At 42.8% G+C, this 23,692-nt stretch overlaps 1 protein-coding gene across 1 annotated transcript in view; it reads right to left on the reverse strand.

Moving 5' to 3' along the window:
• Positions 1-23,692, reverse strand: part of MCAM (melanoma cell adhesion molecule) — a 175,914-nt gene that overhangs the window by 29,614 nt on the left and 122,608 nt on the right. The window contains exons 3-7 of the mRNA XM_075329190.1: positions 20,711-20,918; positions 13,044-13,111; positions 8,778-8,865; positions 1,610-1,789; positions 1,371-1,492 (exon numbers count right to left, since the gene is read on the reverse strand). Coding sequence (XP_075185305.1) covers positions 1,371-1,492; positions 1,610-1,789; positions 8,778-8,865; positions 13,044-13,111; positions 20,711-20,918 — 666 coding nt within the window. The remainder of the gene's footprint in view (positions 1-1,370; positions 1,493-1,609; positions 1,790-8,777; positions 8,866-13,043; positions 13,112-20,710; positions 20,919-23,692) is intronic.

The following is a 23,692-nucleotide window of genomic DNA, read 5'->3' on the forward strand; positions in this document are numbered from 1 at the left end:
CTGTGTGTGCCTACTCACAATTGTCACCATCTAGAGACCTGCTCTTCATAGCTGATTCCAAGACCTGGTGCAGATGCACCAAGTTGGCAGACAGCTGCAAGCCACACATCATAGGCCAGTCACAAGTTAGGGACCCCTGGTGTAGGGTAACACTTTTACCTGCAGGTTGGTTTTTATCAAAGACTTGAGTGTATCTGTCATCTCACTGCTCCTGTTAGCTTGTCTAAATAAATGAATTGAGTGATGTAGAGCTCAACAGCAGGCCACACACTTATACAGAGCACACAGTGTATAATTACAGTGAAAACTGTGATGTCACTGAGAGCAGCTCCAGAGTAAAGTCCAGTGACATATCATGCATGCTTGGTTTCAGATGAAAACAACAAGCAGGGAGAGGGCTATCGTCATTCTCTCTAGGGCTTCACACAGTGACTTCTCAGTTTTCACTGTAATATTAAATTCTGTGTTCAATTTAGGTGTCATGCCAGCCTCAGAGGTCATCATTCACAGACTTGATTTATTTAGATGAACTCACATGACCAATTCAATAAAGCATACAGTCACTCCTTTGATAAAACAAACAGGCACGAAAATGAGCAAACTAACAGAAGTACTTAAAAAGTGCTTCAGTCCATAGCATCATATTGAGTTATGCTTCTTATCCTCTGGAAGAAGATGGGTATCCCCAACTGTTCATAATCAGCTTCAGCATCTCTACATGGATGGACACAGCCAGTTACACAGGATACAGCAGATACATCTTTAAAAGCTTACACTCAGCACACCAACATTTTTTTGATACTTATACAATTGTGGAACTATCGTACTTAATATTCTAAGATCTATTTATGAAAATGTACTTTTGACAACCCCTTTAACATGTCTCACCTTGAAATAACAATTCTAGGGAATCATTTCTTCTAATTCTTCTGTTGTGTTATTTCTACGTTATTTCGTAAAAAAGTTTTGAATAAATTGACAACTGGGCATTACTATTCTCCACCATTGTCAAATGGGCTTGTCCTTCTTTATTATATTTTTGTCAACACTGATTGGACAGTGTAAAAGTGTGCAGGGAGACCCCTCCAATTGGTGACACCCACTTGTCAATTATTAATATCTAATAAGAACAACAAGAGTAATGATATAATGAAGAGTATTAAGAAAACATGCTCCAGAATTGTTAAGTGATGAGCAAAAAAACAATGGTAAGGCAGGTGATAGCTTCCCAACATCAATGATTACAAAAAGGTAAAATGTAAAGTTGAGAGTCAGAATGAAACAGCAATACACTTGTAAAAATAATAAAAAAGGATTCTGAAACTACATGTCTCATTGCGAAAGAAAGAGCGGAGGCTAAGGTAGCTTACCCTATGGAGCGAAATTTGAGGTTGTGGGCTCCCATCACCCTCACACACCAGCTTGACTATATCTCCTTCTTTTATCATCTCAGACTGACTCTCCACATACAGATTTACTTTAGTGTTTGGATCTGTAAAGAGTCGATGCAATGTGATAATCAATATCAAGACTATACATGGGTAAAATGTCAAAACTCCAATTAGAGAAAATGCAATAAATACATGTGAGGTGGTATATTATTACTTACAATCTACGGTGATGTTTTTTTTCTCTGACTCCTTCATATAAGAACCCTTTGGAAGGTTATAAGACACCTCACAGTAAAACCAAGAGAAAACATCGGATTTGACCACAGGAGTAGAGAGAATACTAATGACAGTAATAAGCCCGTTGGACTTCACTACAACCTGAGATGTGACCAATACACCTGTAGACATGAGAAGAAACAAGGTGATAATACAAAATGCAACCTTGATATAGTTTTTCTGTACAAAGATTGTCCAGGACAGGTTATCAATATCAGATCCAAGGGGATCTAACACCTTATGCCACGAATGATTAGCTATTAGCAGGTCCTGAGGGAAGTTAATTAACTGCTTTAATTTAAAGAGGATCTTTCACCAGCTTGAGCATGTTAAACTGACCATATATTGGCACAGTAGCTACAAAGATAAGGTAAGCATAGTTTTTATTTTTTCACTTCTCTTCATTGCAGATATATTATTTTACAAAGTTTAAGTTGTAATTTATGTTATAGTTCATATATAGTTACGTTAGAAATTTGTCTCTGTCATGAACTTCTTCACCTGCATGAGGTTGACCAATTGTAAGCAGGCAACAACATACAGGAGAGAAAAAAACACATGCTCTCTTCACTAATCTCTGCGGCTACTGTGCAGAGATACAGCAGAACTGGGTTATGTATTATTACAAACACCTCTAAATCTCATTTTACTGCCGCACTAACTGCTGTGAGATGAGATCTGCAAGTGTTTGTAATGATATATAACTTAAGAATTCTTTGTTAGGAGAGGAGGGCATGTTCTTTTCTCTCCTGTATGTTACTGACTCCTTACAATTGGTTAACCTCCTGCAGGGGAAGAAGTACACGCCTCCAGAGACAAATGTCTGGTAATGCCCAGATGAACTATAACATAAATTATGACCTAAACTTTAGAAGCTAATATCAGCAAATAGTTTTTCTTTTTCAAATTTTTCTATCTTTTACTCAGCTCTGCAGAAACTATTCCATGACGTGGCCAGTTTAACATTTTCCAACTGGTGAAAATCCTCTTTTAATGATTATGATTATACAGTATATGTTATATACTATTTACTGAATTAGCAATCTGAACATATTTTATACATTTTATACCATGGGTGAATATGTTTTATGTATTGGTTATATATTAGTTATCCAGCTGGTGTAGAGTCTTACAGGTAATACGGCAGGATTTCGAAGGAGAACCAGTACCTCCAGAAGAAACAAACTGAAGAAACAAAGGAAATAATAGCTTTTAAAGGGAATGTATCAAAACGGGAAACATTAAAAAAAAGTTTTCTAACTTAAAAAAAAAAAATACTTTTTTAAATGTTTAAAATGTGAAAAATGTTTTAAAAAGTTAATGATATTTTCAACTTTCAAACACCAGGGGGATCATCTGCTGACATTGAAATGAAAACAAACTATAACGCTAACAAGCATTAGGACTACAGCAAATGTGAGCAGGATCTGCTTAATGTCGTCACGCCTAATCTTTTGGGTGTCTGCAAAAGGATAAGTGAGAATGACGTTTAGGTTCACAGAGCGGAGACATTTTGTTGATGATTGCAGTGATACTAAGATGTGAACAGTGTCACTGAGGATGGCAAGCAACATCAATTCATCCTATAGACCCAACCGCTGTGGTGACACCTTTTGTGACCCGACCCTGGTCTCAGTCCCCATTGGAGGGGGAAGTCTGCTGTGTGTAGTTTGTGGTGTTGTGTGGAACTGGTACTAGTCACCTAGGAATCTGGGTGAGCACAGCACCTAAAATCAGGTGCAGTACCCTGTGGTGCCTGAAGACTCAGGGGTGCCACACATATTTCTGATCCCTGCCTAACCGTCCCTGTATACACTAGCATAGATAAAGAGATCTTTAGAAAAAGTATTTCTAATGATCTTTTACCATATGCTAATGAGCGAGGGCACAAGTCCCCTGGGTGTTAGTCCCCCTTGCTAGTCACCCTCATTAGCATTTTAATATGCCCCTGTGGGCCCCTGTGGCCCTGCTAACATGCTAATGAATGTGCAGCCTCAGAGGATGATCTCACTCACCTCTCAGCTGCCATCGCTGCCTGACGGGGAATTTCGCCTCAGTGCGCATGACCCCGGAGTTTGGGAATAATGGAGGCGACTCAGTAGAAATTTGACATATGTCTGATTTTGTGTGCTGAAACTGTAACATAGTGGAAAAATTGTGCCCACTTTCTCCTCTGTAACATACTTGAAGAGATGATAAGACTGTCTAGTAAAGAACTATTGGTCTCCTTCACTTGTGTTTGGGTCCTGGCCAGCCGATAACAGCAGCAACATTCAGCTTTACACAGCCCCCACTACTGAAGTCCACACACCAAGCCAGGACCATGTCTGCTATGCATAGTGATGGGGCGTCTGAGGTAAATTCCTCACTGTCAACTTCTGCCCTGTGCCCTTGGCCATGTGAAACTCGTCATTGTCACCAGGATAAAAATTGCTAACAGAAGACCTGAGGGGAGCGGGAAAGGCACAGGCTACAATGAAGATGGTGACTGTGGTACGGTCAAAAAAAGGTGCTGAACATGGGACCCAAGATGGTGGACAGTGGTGCAGCTCTAAAAGAAAACTCCGCCTATCATGGGTGGCAACAGAGCGATAGGACACATAGATCAGTCCATCCCTTGAGAAATCACACCTACCTGAGGAAGCACCATGCTGGGAAAAAAACAGCCCATTTTGTGTATTGTCTGGAAAGTGGAAGGAGTAGCTCTGCCAACCACAATATTCCAGAAAGAAATGGGTGGAGATCATGGAGGAAACAGGCTGGCTGGCCAGAAGAAACCCCACACCCTTCCCCCAGGACTTTGTTTGACCAGCATAGACTGTACCCCAATGCCCGTATGCACTTTGCTCTATTTGTCCTTATGGACTGTGCACAAATGCCACTCATGAACTGTGTCCTTGCCAGAAGACTCATGTTGAGGGGAGAGGAGAAGGAGACCCGATGCTCACTGCTGGATTGAAGCTACTTCAAGGACTGTGCCATTAGCTTATGGCCAATGGGAGATCTACAGTCATGGCCAAAAGTTTTGAGAATGACACCACAATTATATTTTCACATGATTTGTTGCCCTCTGGTTTTTAATTGTGTTTGTCTGATGTTTACATCACATACAGAAATATAATTTCAATCATATTATGAGTACCAAAAGATTATATTGATAGTTAGAATGAGTTAATCCAGCAAGTCAATATTTGCAGTGTTGACCCTTCTTCTTCAGGACCTCTGCAATTCTCCCTGGCATGCTCTCAATCAACTTCTGGACCAAATGCTGACTGATAGCTGTCCATTCTTGCATAAGCAATGCTTGCATTTTGCCAGAATTTGTTGGTTTTTGTTTGTCCACCCGTCTTTTGATGATTGCCCACAAGTTCTCAATGGGATTAAGATCTGGGGAGTTTCCGGGCCATGGACCCAAAATCTCTATGTTTTGTTCCATGAGCCATTTAGTGATCACCTTTGCTTTATGGCAAGGTGCTCCATCATGCTGGAAAAGGCATTGTTGGGCGCCAAACTGCTCTTGGACAGTTGGGAGAAGTTGCTCTTGGAGGACATTCTGGTACCATTCTTTATTCATGGCTGTGTTTTTAGGCAAGACTGTGAGTGAGCCGATTCCCTTGGCTGAGAAGCAACCCCACACAAGAATCGTTTCAGGATGCTTAACAGTTGGCATAAGACAAGACTGGTGGTAGCGCTCACCTCTTCTTCTCTTAATAAGCTGTTTTCCAGATGTCCCAAACAATCGAAAAGGGGATTCATCTGAGAAAATGACTTTACCCCAGTCCTCAGCAGTCCACTCCCTGTACCTTTTGCAGAATACCAGTCGGTCCCTGATGTTTTTTCTGGAGAGAAGTGGCTTCTTTGCTGCCCTCCTTGAAACCAGGCCTTGCTCAAGCAGTCTCCGCCTCACAGTGCGTGCAGAAGCACTCACACCAGCCTGCTGCCATTGCTGAGCTAGCTCGGCACTGCTGGTAGTCCGATCCTGCAGCTAAAACAGTTTTAAGATACGGTCCTGGCGTTTGCTGGTCCTTCTTGGGCACCCAGGAGCCTTTTTGGCAACAATGGAAGCTCTCTACTTGAAGTTCTTGATGATGCGATAGATTGTTGACTGAGGTGCAATCTTTGTAGCTGCGATACTCTTCCCTGTTAGGCCATTTTTGTGCAGAGCAATGATGGCTGCACGTGTTTCTTTAGAGATAACCATGGTTAACTGAAGAGAAACAATAATATCAAGCACCAGCCTCCTTTTAAAGTGTCCAGTGGTGTCATTCTTACTTAATCATGACTGATTGATTGCCAGCCCTGTCCTCATCAACACCAACACCTGTGTTAATGGAACAATCACTAAAACAATGTTAGCTGCTCCTTTTAAGGCAGGAATGCAATGATGTTGAAATGTGTTTTGGGGGTTGAAGTTCATTTTCTTAGCCAATATTGACTTTGCAAGTAATTGCTGTTAAGCTGATCACTCTTTATGACATTCTGGAGTATATGCAAATTGCCATTAGAAAAACTTAAGCAGTAGACTTTGTAAAAATTGATATTTGTAGCATTCTCAAAACTTTTGGCCATGACTGTAGACAATGGTTTCAGTATTTGACAAATGGACTATGCCCTTGAACAACAGGACTACTGTTGTGTTGGCCCTGGGGCCCCTTGTTAGAGAACTTGAACTCTTTGTTCCAGGGTCCCAACAAAGTGGGGCCAAGATCATGCAGATCCGTGAAGAAAAAGGACTTCATATACCCCTGGTGCAGAGACTGTTATTTATGTTTTGTGTTATATGTGTTTGATGTCTTCCAGGTATGCATGGTCTACGACCATGGCTAAAGAGAGGAGGAACGTAAGAGGATGGACTGTGGTGGTCGTGTTCCTACCCCTGATGACATCAATCGTGTTGATGTCTTGTAGTGTAAATAATGTCTTACGTCTTTTGTATATAATGTGATATGTGTCAAGTGAATTGTATTGTGATATAGAGTGTGAAAAGCCTTAATAATGTGATAGGTTCCTGTATAATATAAGATATAGCGGTGTTGATATTGTTAATGTAATGTATAATGTGTTTCTTTATAATGTAAGGAATAATTAATAAAATATAGTAATGTAAAATAAATTATAATGTGTGTATAGGAATGTATAATTTAGGTAAAAAGTCAGGGTCTGCCCAGTAACAGACTGAATTGACAGACAAGAATTAATGTTGGGACTAGCCCACCCTGGGAGGGGACAAGTAAAGAAAAGGTGAAAGTTCCTGCTATACAGTGTAGTAGTAGTCATTGAGAGTAGTAGATGAGAAGTGGCTTAGTGTGAAGTAACATCGGACGATTAGTCTGCTGGCTGTCGGGGCTGCTGGCATTGGGTGACTTGTGGTAGGAGGAGAGAGAGACCAAACAGGAGATAGCGTGAGCCCTGATAGTGGGTTGTGAACAGAGGAGAATATTGAGAGGGATAAAGATTGACCCATAGACGGTGGGACCCCAAGTAATTGCAGAATGAGTGCAGTCTTTAAAAGGAGCCTAAACACCTAAACTGACAGGTCAAACTATATGCATAAGAAAAAAGCAACTGACTTAGGAAAGTCTGACTGACGGCCCTATCTTGCCGTACTGACCCAAACCAGTTATCCACCTTTGACCGCTTCTCAACCAAAACAAGACGCAGACTGCGTGACATTGGATGTAAAAGGCCACAGCAGCCTCGTTTATTATCATCACTGGGTTCGCCCCCGCTCTTTGTGCAATCCACCGACTTCAAATACCCCCCTCCTTTACGCCGACTGCTGCGACAAGGTCAATCCTCCTCGTCTCTCCATGTCGATCTCCAGAAATCTTGAAAAGGGGCGGGTGGGCGGGACAATTCCGGACGTCTTCCAGGTACTGAATGAGCCTCCCACCTCATAATTAGGCCCTATATATACTCCCCTATAACTGACTACACCCTGACCAATTACACGGCCCTACAGCCCTCATAACTCCACCTCCCACTTTTCCCGCACAAAATGCCCTACACCTTAACCCCTTGCTATCCCTCAGGCCTAGCATCCCTCCTCAGTCATGTTGCCCTCCCTTGAGCCCCTTCAGGGCAGGCATCCAGGCTTTTCTTTATCACTGCAAGTTACGCCCATAAAAAGGTAAACCTGTGTCCCTTGTGTCATGGACGCTCTGGATTCCCTGCTGGCTCTGAATCAAATCACGTACAGTTTACAGTTCACTCTATATAGCCATGTAGAGACTAAAGCCTCAATACAAATAGTACATTTTCTTTTCCAGTTGCCTCCCTCATTCTCCAGAAAATTAATGCTAGTTAGGGTGTTGGGGCACAGTAGTGGCTCAGTGCACCATTCCCCTCACTTTTTTGGCATGTGCCCACCTCTCTCTCTCCTGATTGATAGAAAGACTGAGGTGGACAAATGCAAAATGAGTGGGATGAATGATGCACTGAGCTCCTTGGCCAATCCAAGGGTGCACCGAACATCCTAAGTAGCATATCAGAGCCAAGTTAATTTTAGGGAGAATGGAGGAATCAACTTGAAAAGTAAAGGTATGCTATTTATAGTGACTATCCCTTATAAGCCTGTATGTTTACTGTGATAGGAGAAGGAGGTAGGATTCAACCTTTATTGCAAAAATCTTGTAAAAGCAGTAGAGACATAGACATTACCGCCGACGCGTTTTGAACAGATAGTCATATTCCTAATCATAGCTGCAAGTGATTGACATTAAGATAAGATTTATTGTACCTTTGACATGTATGTCTGTTATGGATCTTTCAGGATGTTTGCAATAAAGCCTTAAATATTTTAACTCTCCAAACGAAGTGATGGATCCTATTTCCTTTTCCTTTCATTGTACCATTGCCGCCAAAACTGGTCCTTTTCTCCTTACTCTGTATTTACTTTAAACTGTCAGTTTGGGCTAACACACTTCTTTTAAAGTGCAAATTTTCCATTCTGCATGCAAAATATCTTAAAATTGATGGTAATTTCGATAATCATTTTAAAGGGGTGGGGGGTCTACTGTTTTATTGATCGCACAATGAATGCAATAAGTAGTAAACAATGTACTAATTAATATGGTACTTTAGTGTTCTTTTATTGCTATTTTTACTTACCATACTTTCCATTTTTCAATTCAGTGCTATTCTTATACCAGGTAATATTGGGTGTAGGATAGCCATTACTACTTTCACATGTTCCAATCTGCAAAGAGAGAAATATGTAAAAAAAAAAAAAAAAGCACTTAAAGGGTGCCCAAACACTGACAGGAATGTAGTTGCTACCTACCTGCTTTTTGTGGATGGCACCGTTCTTCGCCAACACAGAACATTCATAGACCGTTCATGCCAGCGATTCAGGTGCTTCCGCTGACGTTGCGTCAACAGAGTTTTGGCTTATCATCCGCTCCGCTCAGGGACAGCCAACGTCATGCTGATTGACAGCCCCCAGTGAGCCCACTGTCAATCAGCATAATGTTGCCAATCCTGCCCTGTCTACAGAGCAGAGCAGAAAAGAAGTCTCCGCTCTGATGACAAAGTCATTGGATCACCAGCGAAGAACGGCACCAGGTACAACAGACAGGGAAGTAATAACTACCTGCCTGTTATTGCTTAGGCACTTTTTTTTGTTAAAGTACCGAATATACCCGTTAAAGTGCATCTTTCACCAAATGTTCCATGTTGAAACGGATACAGGATGTAACTACAGAGCAGAATTAAGTGTTGTTTAACATTTTTTCTTTAATTCTTTAATTTTGCCTCTCTGTTGCCTCTCAGTTTCAGGGATATTAGCAATCAAAGTATTTGGCACCTAATGTGCTACATTTCATTAAGTCCATGTGGGTGTTACCAGAGGTTTCATACTGGGGGCATGAACTTCCTTCCCTTGTATAACTTAGCCCAGTCATAAGCAAGCAGCAACAAACAGCAGAAAAAGAACACGCCCCATAATATATTAGAGCAGATTTTTGAGGGTGGGACATATACTGCACGCTCTTTATCTCCCAGTGCAGGACTCAACCCCCCATGGTTCTGGGTTCCCATCTTGCAGTACTGCCTCCACCAGCATCTACAAATCCTACTCACACCTCGCACCACACCCTGTCATGCACACCAGTGGGCTGCTAAGCTGGAATAGGGCCGCCCACCTAGGGGTCAGGCAGGGAGGTGGGAGGTGACATGTCAGAACAGTGGTAGCCCTCGAGCTGTGATGAGCTTGGAGGCAGCTGGGAGTTGGAGCTCCCAGGGGAGAAGCAGATTAGGTCACAGACGATGGTCTACTCTGGACCCAGAGGAGTCGGAGACCCAGTTGCAGGAGATTGGGACTGGGCGCCTGGCTAGTCTTGGAGGATAGCCAGCAGCTGCAGTTCAATGGGACGAAAGGCACGTCGAGGTACATGGACCCTAGGTCTGGGAGAAGCTTCAAGCAACCCGGCAATTAACCTGTGGAGGACAGGGCCTATATGGACTGTTCCCACGAAGCTCAGAGATCGGGAGCACTAACGCAAGGAGGAGGATAGGGCTTTCCAAGCAAAGCAGCCCACTGAAATCCCAAGCGTGAGCTCCTGAGAGCAAGCTCCTTTGCTACTCTTAGTAGGGGGCGGGGCCCGGAAAGCTCCAAGTTGACAGGCCACCTGGACACTCTAAAATACTGTGCCCGGAGGCAGGCCACAGACCACCAGGCAGTGCTGTAGGGGACAGGACCCGGACGAGCTCCCCCAAGAGGGCAGCGGCACCCAGAGACTTGGTTTACTACGTCATCAGTGTCTGCTTTCCTTCTGAGTGAGTACCTCATAAACCCCTGATACCAGCGAGCCTGCGCTCCCCCTGCACCCCACCATCCAGAGTCCCGAGGCCTTCCCTACCCGTTGAGGAAAACATCATCTAGCTGCCCCCATTCCATCAACCCCGATACTCCCATCGGCAGTGGCGGTACTCTCCGTTACCGCACACCACGGGTGGCGTCACAAACTACAGTGCCTACAAGTAGTATTCAACCCCCTGCAGATTTAGCAGGTTTGATAAGATGCAAATAAGTTAGAGCCTGCAAACTTCAAACAAGAGCAGGATTTATTAACAGATGCATAAATCTTACAAACTAACAAATTATGTTGCTCAGTTAAATTTTAATAAATTTTCAACATAAAAGTGTGGGTCAATTATTATTCAACCCCTAGGTTTAATATTTTGTGGAATAACCCTTGTTTGCAATTACAGCTAATAATCGTCTTTTATAAGACCTGATCAAGCCGGCACAGGTCTCTGGAGTTATCTTGGCCCACTCCTCCATGCAGATCTTCTCCAAGTTATCTAGGTTCTTTGGGTGTCTCATGTGGACTTTAATCTTGAGCTCCTTCCACAAGTTTTCAATTGGGTTAAGGTCAGGAGACTGACTAGGCCACTGCAACACCTTGATTTTTTCCCTCTTGAACCAGGCCTTGGTTATCTTGGCTGTGTGCTTTGGGTCGTTGTCTTGTTGGAAGATGAAATGACGACCCATCTTAAGATCCTTGATGGAGGAGCGGAGGTTGTTGGCCAAAATCTCCAGGTAGGCCGTGCTATCCATCTTCCCATGGATGCGGACCAGATGGCCAGGCCCCTTGGCTGAGAAACAGCCCCACAGCATGATGCTGCAACCACCATGCTTGACTGTAGGGATGGTATTCTTGGGGTCGTATGCAGTGCCATCCAGTCTCCAAACGTCACGTGTGTGGTTGGCACCAAAGATCTCGATCTTGGTCTCATCAGACCAGAGAACCTTGAACCAGTCTGTCTCAGAGTCCTCCAAGTGATCATGAGCAAACTGTAGACGAGCCTTGACATGACACTTTGAAAGTAAAGGTACCTTACGGGCTCGTCTGGAACGGAGACCATTGCGGTGGAGTACGTTACTTATGGTATTGACTGAAACCAATGTCCCCACTGCCATGAGATCTTCCCGGAGCTCCTTCCTTGTTGTCCTTGGGTTAGCCTTGACTCTTCGGACAAGCCTGGCCTCGGCACGGGAGGAAACTTTCAAAGGCTGTCCAGGCCGTGGAAGGCTAACAGTAGTTCCATAAGCCTTCCACTTCCGGATGATGCTCCCAACAGTGGAGACAGGTAGGCCCAACTCCTTGGAAAGGGTTTTGTACCCCTTGCCAGCCTTGTGACCCTCCACGATCTTGTCTCTGATGGCCTTGAAATGCTCCTTTGTCTTTCCCATGTTGACCATGTATGAGTGCTGTTCACAAGTTTGGGGAGGGTCTTAATTAGTCAGAAAAGGCTGGAAAAAGAGATAATTAATCCAAACATGTGAAGTTCATTGTTCTTTGTGCCTGAAATACTTCTTAATACTTTAGGGGAACCAAACAGAATTCTGGTGGTTTGAGGGGTTGAATAATAAATGACCCTCTGAATAAACTTTTCTCAATTAAAAAAAAAAAATAAAAAAGAAATAACATTCTTTTTTGCTGCAGTGCATTTCACACTTCCAGGCTGATCTACAGTCCAAATGTCACAATGCCAAGTTAATTCCGAAAGTGTAAACCTGCTAAATCTGCAGGGGGTTGAATACTACTTGTAGGCACTGTATATCTCCCCTGTAAATAGCCCCTTCTTGATTTGAGTGTGGCCCCTAGTCCCCGGGTCCGGAGACCCTCGAGCCACGAGTAATCACCCGCGGATCGACCGCTGCAGGGGTGGCACAATAACAGACCTGATCTCCCGGTCAAATCTTCTGCATAATTAAAAAGTACTAGAAGTAAAGCACAGATGACTAAGCTCTAAGCTCTTCACAAACTTGCTGAAAATCCTCCCGCTTTTTTTCCTGCGCTCTCTCCACACATAGGGAGTCACAAACAGGCGTGTCATTTGCACACTCTGCAGCATGTTACAAATGCAGCAGTGAAATCACCTCTACATCACGTGACCGCTGCAGCCAATCACTGGGCTCAGCAGTCTTGCTCAGGTACATGGCATGAGCCAGCTAACCCTCACTGCTGCAGCTATGTCAATAAAGACTGATGGAGAGCAGAGTTACTTCTTTCTGCAGATATTCACTGTGGATTTTACTCCATTCAATGCTTATATTTCACATGAATTTCACATGACGTTTCGGGCAAATGCATGAAAAAATCCACAAAAGTGGAAATAAAACTTGAAATAAAAATTAAAAACTTAAAGAGAATTTGTGGGATAAGACTTTTATAATATTTCCACAGTTAATCCCCCCAAAATCCTGAGAATTGAGGCAGGTACCTATCCCCTGAGCACAGCAGAGGAGATGGTGCAAATAGCGCCACTGTCCATTATAGTCAGTGGAAGATATCTGCTGCCTCATAGAGACCTCCGAATGGTTTTGCCTTCTTCTGGATTAACAGTTCAGGATAAGAAAAAATGTATTACCTGAATGGGCTCATCTGTTATTTGAATTCCATTTTCTTCCATCATGATTTCTGGTTCATCAGGAGCCTCTGTGTTATGAAAGAACCACAATCAGAAATTTACAGAGAAGTCGCATTTTGTAATTCTACATTAGGTCACTGAGGAATTAAAACGCTGTGTGTGGACCATTGTTCTGTAAATGTTACCTTTTGGGATATATTTGGAAGGGATGGGTGTCACTAAAAAGAGAGTGAGCGGACAGAGGTGTACAGAGGATGCAATGGTTTCAGTTGCATCAAAGCCCTGGAGCCTAAGGTAGCCCAAAAGGTTCTTCTGACTCATATGAGAAGACCAATACTATTAATTACCGAAGATAGTTAGGGGTCTTGTTGGAGATTTTGCTTTGGAGCCTCTACTAACAAGGTATGTTCTCCCTTGCATTCAGTGCCAACAAGTCATTTTTGCCTTTGGCTAAGGGAACTTTGTCTCACATCAGTGTTGTCAACTCCATTCTTTGGCCAATCAACACTATCAAAAGTCTGGTGATATTCTCTGTCTTTGGGAAATTGTTAGGTAGATAGTACTTAACCCAGTAATAAAACGATATTGGGTTTTATACTCATGTTACTACATAAAATGGATTTTCATTGGTTAAAGTTTTACAGATTTGTTGGTTCTTTCTGATTTGTTATAGCAGATATTTTGTCAAAAAAGCAGGCATAGCAGCTATATTGGTTATTACTGTACTTTTGAACAATGTAGGTTCTACCAGGTTTCTGTGAAGCTAATAGAATAGAGGCGGCCATTATGGCTGCTGTACTTTCTAATTCTGAACAAAGCCCATTCTAACTAAGTAAGGAAAATCTAGAATCTTTGTAGATGAAATAAACATAAGGCCAAAAGCGATCTGTCTATTTAATTTCTGCTTCAGTAATAGGTAGAAGGAGTTACCCATTTAAGCTAACCATACAAAGCATTTTTCCCCATTCAATCAAGTACTTGATGTTTCTACTTTTCATTCTCATAGATTTTTAACAGCAAAAATTCTAATTCTTGTTTTTACCAAATGAAAGAAAAATTCAGGATGTTCCATAGTGCAGATGTGGCGCCCCTGACCCGGTCAGGCGCCACTGAGTACTGCACCCATGCTGGGACAGTACTTCAGGTAATCCTAAGGGCCAGAACGAGGTGTGTACGCACAGACACATAGCAACCAGTTCTCCCACACCAGTAGATGGGACCCTTGGGCAGTCTCCGGAGGGGGCTGGCCTTCAAATCTTGTCAAGGGGTGGAGCGGAGAGGCTGGGAGCTAGAGTGCAGAGGTTGTCAGGAAGGGAGGAGAGTCGAGTTCTGAGGAGGAAGAGAGCCAGTCTGGTGGTGGTGAGCGACGGTCGCGAGGTGGATACGCGTGCTGCCACTAGTCAGACCCTGCACGGGGGTAGTAACCGTTAGCGGGGGAGAACGGTCACCTGGAGAAACAGTGGGGTGTTCCTGGTGACTAGGCACGCACGGGGTACAGGTCCCTAGAGCAGACTCCAGTTTAACTACCTGCTAAACCTGCCGGTGAGGGGAACTACACATACCTCACCAACCTCACAGAGTCCGGGTTAGGTAATCCTAAGGGCCAGAACGAGGTGTGTACGCACAGACACATAGCAACCAGTTCTCCCACACCAGTAGATGGGACCTTTGGGCAAAAAAGTGTGCAAAAAAATATATGTCAAATATATATGAGGTATTTTTTTGCACACTTTTATACAGGATGCAGCCAAGACCCTGAATACAGGCCGTGTATATTGGAGCCCCTGCCCTGTATGGTGCACTTAGGTAGTGTCCGGACAACCCGCCTGATCGAATAGTATGGGAGTCACTAATAGGTTGCTAGCCGTACACCGTACACATACAAGTGAGAACAGCGCCCTATACATGCCACTAGTGTGCAATTTTATCATCTAGCATCACCCCCTCCATGTTTGGTAGCGTGTGAGTGATTGCTCCACCTTTTACCTGTAAAGCCTCCATCATTATTGAGGGGTTTGGCTACATTCTTCCCAGCCTGAGAATACCAGCCCCCAGCTGTCGGGCTTTATCATGGTTGGGTATTAAAATTGGGGGGACTGCACGCTGTTTTTTTAAATTATTCATTTAAATAATTAAAAAAAAAAAGCCACATTTGGTTCCTCTTATTTTGATACACACCCGAGATAAGTGCACATCTGGGGGCTGCAGCCTGTAGCCATATGCTTTATCTGTCCTGGGTATAATAATATGGGGCGACCCTACGCCAATTGTTTTATTTATTTATTTATTTTTACACCACGATAGTGACCCACAGACACCGTCTTTGATTGGTTTCAGTCAGGCGCTGTCACACAAGCTGGGGGCGCATCTGACGCCAACCAATCACAGATGCCAGGACTGTCAGTGGGCAAGAAAGAAGTGCATATGGATGAGTAATAATGAACAGCTCCGGAAGAAGTAAGTATGAAACGCTTGCTTCATTTTTATTTTCTTTATATTTCCTCTTTTTTTAATTTCCAGAGTGCCGAATCCGGATCATAAGCAGGAATTCCCTGAAAATTCCAGACCCGGCACTCGGGTACTTTTGAAACCGCGTGGATCCGGACTTTTACAGTCCGGGTCCACCCATCACTACTCACTATTATGAAGCATTTGAGCCACCTCCACTGCCATGTTTCTTGTGCCAGAAGTGATAGAGCTTATGATTAGCTGACTTGTTGACTCCAATATTTTGCCTGAACATCCACCTCTTGACTTTTGTACGGATGGATGGACTTAATTGTCATGACACTCATTTTAAGCTTTGGTTTAGTGGCACTAGGAGTAAAATCCCTATTGCCTTGAGTTAGGATCATGGGTTCTTATCCAACCTAAAAGGTTTTTTTTTTACAAGTATTTATTTATATTGGTATATTTTTGGTGGGGTCGTAACTTTTGACCCATGATGTCATTTCATTTTCCTGTCTTTGCTTGTATATTGTTACTGTAATATGGCCTGAGGAAGGCACTGATCCAGTGCTGAAACGCGTAGCCTCTTTTATCCTGGATAAATCTGTTTTTTCATTTTCTGATTGTCTTCACTTCATCTGTAGCGCCATTGTTTACCCCTTTTTTAACCATTAAACAGCATGTGGCTGTTATAGGAGGAATACTTCCTTAATTCTACTACTGTTTTAGATTGTCGGCCGATCCCACTGATTTCAGTGGCTTTATCTGACTTCAATCTAACGTTTATGGAGCCTTAACATAAAACATGCGAAATATCAGATTCTACAAATTAAAGTACCACGTCTGAGGCAAACATGGGGCAAGGTATGAAACACAATGGACCAGTTAGGAGTAGGACGTTCATTACTGTGCTGCAAAACAATGGCCTGGATAGTAAGATTTACCTACAATTCACTACACAGTCTGATACATCCGCAGTGACATGGAGGGCACTGTACCCTACTGGAAGTTTTAATCATCTTGGTCTTTCTCCTCAAGCTGATGTGTAAGCTGATTATTGCAGTTTATGCTTTGTCTTGGCTGATTATATTGCATTGGCATGAATGGGATTTTATGGGTTTATTAATTTAGCTTCATCTTTTCAGGAGTGTTCTATCAGCCTTCATTATCTCACAGTCTGACAGATGACTCTGCTCATACACAGTGCCATAAAAAGGTCTAGAAAAATAATAATGGTTAAATTGTGAATGTTTGAGCCCCTTATTTGCTTCAAGGGACATCGTAATGGGGCTGCATACAATCGAATTCTAGATAATGTTATTCCTAAAAATGAGTTTGATGATCCTTCTCTATTATATCATGTAAAAATGACGATAAACACAATAACTATTATTATTAATTATTCTTCCAGTGAAAGCCGGTGTGAAAACTAGTGATGATAAAAACTGACAAATGGCCCAAACACTGATGAAATTCAGATCCAAAAAACTGATAAAAACAGTCCGTGTTTTTACATGCAAAAAAATCACTCAAGTTTGATTGAGGTCTTTTCTCCATTTTGATTTTTTCCTTCCCCTTTCTTAGAACAATACCTTTTTTATTTTCTCTGTCTACATGCTGTAGATATATAAGGTCTTGTTTTTTGGGGTTTTTTTTTGTTTGCTTCTTGAAAGAGAACATTTATTTTACCACATTTGATATTGAAAAACAAAAAATCCAAGTGAGGCGAAATTGCGAAAAAAAAAAAGCAATTCTAACATTGTTTTTTTCGAATTGTTTTTCAACGTAAATTATTTGATAAAAAATAATCTGGCCTGTTTGACCAGGTCATTACCATCAAATTTCCCCTTTCTTTATCTTAGTGGTGAAAAAGAAATCTGAGGTTTGAATAATAAAAAAATAATTTTTGATTTTGTTGCTATTTTCCGAGACCTGTAACATTTTCATTTTTTTGTCAATGGGGCTGTATAATGAATTGATTTTTGAGGGTCTTGACAACATTTTTATTGATACCATTTTGGGAGAGATGTGACGTTTTGATCACTTCTTACTGCATTTTTTTTGCAGAAATTGTGACAACCAAAAATTACACAATTTTAGTGTTTTGAATTTTGTCTCTTTACAGAGTTTACTGATTGAGTTAATTAATTTTAGATTTTGATAGATCAGATTATTATGGACATGGCAATAAAAAGTAGGATATTTCGCATAGATGTGTGAATGTAGCCTAACAATTAAGGGTGTAGCAATTTCAGTTGAAAAGGGTGTGACTGACCGGGCCAATGCACCAACACCAGTACCTATTTTAGCTTGATGTGCTTCCTCAGACACACACTCAACTAAATTGTAACGTGGGAAGAAACTCACCAGCTTCTTGCACTGCAATACACGCTGCCAGCCAATCAGTGGCCAAAAACTGACGTTGGCATAACCTTTACTAGCGGTCTATTGCAGTGACATCATGCAATGTGCCAGGTACGCTGAAGTCAGCTGCCAGCTCCTGTGTTGGCTAAGGAAAAGGACACTGTGCATTGTGGGAAGTAAGAGAAATTCTTTTTTTCTTTTTGTAATGTGTTGGAGAAGAGCATACCATTATTGCCAGAAAGAGGCCCCCAGCATTGAGGACATTATGCCTGGACGAGGCTCAGAATACTGGACATTATACCAGGAAGGGACTCAGGATGGAGGATATTATACTAGGAAAGGAACATTATACAAAGAAGGGCTTCAGGAAGGGGGCCATTATTACTGGTAGGGGCCCAGGATGGGGAACATTATACCAGGAAGGAGCTCAGGAAAGAGAGCATTATATCAGGAAGGAGGATGTATACCAGGAAGAGGCCCAAGATGAGGGATATTATATAAGGAAGAGGCACAAATGGGGAGGGGAAAGAGGGGGAGAAAAGTATGTGAATTAAAAAATAACGTTTATTCAGTATATTAAAATCTTTAATAATAAACTACATTGCTTAGGCTTATAACTTAAAAATTATATCAGGTGTTAATAGACACTGGACTTATTTAAGAAAAAGGTCTCAGTATGTTTGAACAGAAGATATTATGAATTTTATCTTTCTTTATGAAATTCTAGCCAATGTCCCTTAAAGTTAGTTGGCTTCTATTTAGTTATATGTGAATAGCCAGTCTGTTTGTGTATACAGTACAGACCAAAAGTTTGGACACACCTCCTCATTCAAAGAGTTTTCTTTATTTTCATGACTCTAAAAATTGTAGATTCACATTGAAGGCATCAAAACTATGAATTAAAATATGTGGGATGAAATACTTAAAAAAGTGTGAAACAACTGAAAATATGTCTTCTGTTCTAGGTTCTTCAAAGTATACACTGCTTTCATTACTACTTTGCACACTCTTGGCATTCTCTTGATGAACTTCAAGAGGTAGTCACCGGAAATGGTCTTCCAACTGTCTTGAAGGAGTTCCCAGAGATGCTTAGCACTTGTTGGCCCTTTTGGCTTTACTCTGCGGTCCAGCTCACCCCAAACCATCTCAATTGGGTTTAGGTCTGGTGACTGTGGAGACCAGGTCATCTGGCGTAGCACTCCATCACTCTTCTTCTTAGTCAAATAGCCCTTACACAGCCTGGAGGTGTGTTTGGGGTCAATGTCCTGTTGAAAAATAAATTATGGTCCAACTAAACGCAAACCGGATGGAATAGCACGCCGCTGCAAGATGCTGTGGTAGCCATGCTTGTTCAGTATGCCTTCAATTTTTAATAAATCCCCAACAGTGTCACCAGCAAAGCACCCCCACACCAACACACCTCCTCCTCCATGCTTCACGGTGGGAACCAGGCATATAGAGTCCATCCATTCACCTTTTCTACAAAGACACGGTGGTTGGATCCAAAGATCTCAAATTTGGACTCATCAGACCAAAGCACAGATTTCCACTGGTCTAATGTCCATTCCTTGTGTTCTTTAGCCTAAACAAGTCTCTTCTGCTTGTTGCCTGTCCTTAGCAGTGGTTTCCTAGCAGCTATTTTACCATGAAGGCCTGCTGCACAAAGTCTCCTTTTAATAGTTGCTCTAGAAATGAGAAGGTGTGTCCAAACGTTTGGTCTGTACTGTATATATGTGTGTGTGTATATATATATATATATATATATATATATATATGTTACGTGATTAAGTCCATGAGGTGAGGGCTTAATACTGGCTTAGAAGTCTATATTAGTAATAGTATAGCCATAGCGCTCTGATTCATTCAATCCTATCTGAGCACTGATAGATATTAGAACCTAGTAGTTTATATTCAATGTAAAACAGTGGTGATAAAGTTGCACTTGCTACGGTACTATACCGCAACGCGTTCAGGGTTAGTATGACTGTCAGCCAGAACACTATTGAAAGATGCTGGAGCCAGCGGCTTACTGATTGCAGCGTTCCACGAGGTTGTGTAGATGCTGCTGTATTTAACTGTAACACATGTGGCAATGTATGACAGCGCTTGTCACTAAGTGTAGAGGTGCTCAGGCTCTCATTTCTCACCGGCCTGAGCACTGGTGACAGTTGCTTGAGTAAGCATTTCCCGGAGTGCGCCATTCTATGTGGTTGTGGAGATACCACTGTATCGATTGGTATTGCAATAGAGACAGAGGAAGGGGATATAATTTTAATTCCTAAGCTAACATACAGTATACTCTATCTCCATTATGCTGGCTGTCCCAAACTAGCACAGAGGCTAGGTCCTGACGCGTTTTGCCTATGAGTGTCGGCTTTCTCTAAGGGCCATTATTACTAGACGGGGCCCAGGATGGGGACACACTATACCAGGAAGGAGGCACGGATAGGAAACATATTACACCAGGAAGAGGGACATTATACCAGGATGGGGCTCAAGATGAGTGACATTATACCAGGAATTGGCCTAGGATGGGGGATATTATACTAGGAATGAGCCCATTATACCAATGAGGGCCCAGAATACATTATACTAAGAAGGGTCAGGATGGGGGACATCATTTTGTGATGGGAGAAAATGTATGTCTTTATAGGATCTAGAACATTACATGGGTCAATACATCTGACCAACATGCAGGTGGGGGCTCAGGTCAAAAATTTGCATTGGGGCCCATCGGATTTTAGTTACGCCACCGCTAACAATGACTCTTCTAAGCGATGGTATGGATAGAATCACTAGTCTGGTTTGTCAAGTACTGCTGTATATTGCATTACTTTTCTGTGTTTATGACTCACTGAAGACTTTGAGATGCACTTTGCTTTCTTTGGCTGCGCCATTTTGGTCCTCAATCCGACATATAAATAGTTTTTCATCCATTAATTTAGTGTTTTCAATCACAAGCTGCATATTCTTGTTCACGGTCACACGACTTTTCATGTCTGTTTCCTCTTTGGATGTTCCTTTTGGCCCATTGGTATAAATTATGTGATTTCCATTTTTCTCCTATCAAAAGAGAAAAGCAGCAATTAACTATAGGAATCTTATCTCACAGTGTACATGTATAGATTAATCACAAAGACATTTACTGGTAAATAAAAAAAATAAAAGTACTGTACTTTTCTGAAGTTTTTATTAGTGAATTGTGTGACGCCCTGGGCAAGCCAGGGGTCACAGGTCATCACACCACCACACCCTACACCCCAGTTAGGAACACCAAGGCTACCAAAATCCTTGTTGCCTTCCTCCAGGGGCTGATGTTCACACCAGGGGGTGGACCAGGCGGTTGGCTCCGCCCACCGAGGAGTTCACAGCCCTGGAGGCGGGAGAAACCAGGCAGTGAAGTGAGGGAAGCGAAAGTGAGAAGAAGAGAGTTAGAGTTTGGAGGGAGAAGTGGAAAGAACAGGGTTTAGCTCAGGCAGAGCTGGAGTGAGGAGCTAAGAAAACAGAATGAGTTTAGGAGTGAAGTGAAAGTGAAGTAGTAGAGGAGCAGAAGAAAAGAGTGAAAGTGTCAGTAAGAAAGCCTGAAGTTGGTCCGGCTGTGTGCCAGGACAGTGTCAGCAAGGTCAGCAGACGGCGGTGACGGTCTGGAGGGGGACTGCTCGGAGGTTGCTGGAAGGACCGCGGACGGGTAGTGGCCCGGCGGTCTGGAGCAGTATACGAAGAACAGTCAGCACCAGGGCAGGGGCCTCTCGGACCCCGGCAAGGCTAGGAGTCGCCGTAAATTTGCCCAAATCTGTCAGTGAAGGGGACGTCTGTCTCCAAACAACCAAGTCCCGATTGAAGGCAACAGTCCAACCAATGAGGAGAGACACCGCCACCGCCAGGGCACCAGTTTCTCAGGGCCAGCGCCTGCGGGCAAAGTAGGGCTCCTCCGGCCCATATCCAAGCCGGGGAGCGGGTTACCGGTGGGAACCCATCGCTACCAACACAGGAACATTAGGTGCAGGAAAAGGGACATCACCGTCACCTACTGGGGAAAGCAAGTGCAGCCGTCTGTGGGAACTGTCTTTCCAGCCGTGTGTTTTACCGAGAACTGTGTCATCGTCTCAGGCTGAGTGAGTACCACAGTGCCGCAAGGCACAGCGCTGCCCCCGCGTCCCTGCGCCCACCAAGCCCTGCATATCCCAACTCATCACTGGGCCCCGGGATCACCAACCCCTACCCACGGAGGGGCAACACAACAACTGGCTGCTCCATACCATCCTTCCCGGGATCCCCATACAGAGCAGCGGTGGTGCTAACAAATCACCACAACCGTGGGTGGCGTCACGGACAATAAACAATCCCCACACCCAAACAACCCCCTTTTCACTCACGGGCGAGGAGCGCCGCTCGAGTCCCCGGGATCCGGCCCATCGCTCGAGCCACCGAGCAGCGGCAGCAGCAGGCCGCAGTGCCAGCCGGACCCGAGCAGAAGGGAGAGCGCGGCGTCCCCTCCTCCGCCCGCGACAACTGTAGCAATTATATATTATAGAAATATTATATTTTTATAGTTATATATTTCTAGAAAAATCACTTGACAATAGATATTCAGCAGGTGAAATAAGTATTAAACAAATCACTAATGCTCTAAGAAAATATGTCAGTATCCAATCCAGACAGGCAAAGAAATCACACCACAATGTCCATAAATTTAGTGATGTGTAATAATGAGAAATAAAACAGGGAAAAACTATTGGCCATTCTTACTGAAATGTATTTAATACTTAAGCATACAAAAGTCTTTCTTGGTGATGACACCTTCAAAATGCCCCTTGTACGGAGAAACTAGTCTCCTGCATTGCTCAGATGTGATTTTGGTCCATTCGTCCACAGAAACACTTTTTAAATCCTGAAAATCTTTTTAGGTACTCTGAGCTTTAGTTCCTTCCATAAAATTTCTAGTGGGTTCAGGTCAGGTGATTGGCAGAGCCATTCTAACAGCTTTATTTTCTGTGAAACCAAGTGAGAGTTTCCTTTGGATCATTGTCTAGCTAAAATGTCCACCTTCATTTTATCTTCATCATCCTGGTAGTTGGAAACAGATTTTTATGAAGAATGTCTCGGTACATTTGTCCATTATTCCTTCCTTCAATCAGATGAAGTTTCACAGTGCCATATGCAGAAAAACAGCCCCACACCGTGTTCCCACCTCCAACTTTCACTATTGGGATCGTGTTTTTGGGGTGATATGCAGTGCTCTTTGGTCTCCAAACATGGTGTGTATTATGGCATCCAAAGAGATCAATTTTGGTCTCATCTGGCCAGACTATATTCTCCCAGTAGTTCCCAGACTTGTCTAAATGTTGTTGAGCAAACTTTAAACCCACTTGACCATGCTTTTTGTTCAGCAGTGGAGTTTTGCCTGGTTAGCATGTATACAGGCCACAGAGGGTGAGTGCATAACTTATTGTTTTCTGCTATTTCAGATCTTTCGGTAGCTCTCCAGAGGTAGTTCTTGGCTCTTGCACAACTCTTCTGATAATTCTCTTCACTCCTCTGAAATCATGTGAAAGGCACATGGTTGTATGGTTGTAGCCTTTTTTTGTGAAATTATGTTCTTTCCACTTCTGGATTATGGCCCCAGGAATGCTCACTGGAGCCTCAGTAGTTTAGAAATTTTTATGTAACCAATGCAATCAGTATGTTTTGCAACAATATGTTTTAAAAACCCTGAGACAGCTGACTGATTTTACCTATCGTGAGATGTTTCTTGTGTGGCATCTTGGTAATGAGACATCTTTTTATATGCCATCAGTTGAATCAGCTGATATTATTTTTCATTAAGTGTCAGGTTT

This window comes from Anomaloglossus baeobatrachus, chromosome 11, assembly GCF_048569485.1.
Source record: "Anomaloglossus baeobatrachus isolate aAnoBae1 chromosome 11, aAnoBae1.hap1, whole genome shotgun sequence".
Lineage (NCBI taxonomy): Eukaryota > Metazoa > Chordata > Amphibia > Anura > Aromobatidae > Anomaloglossus > Anomaloglossus baeobatrachus.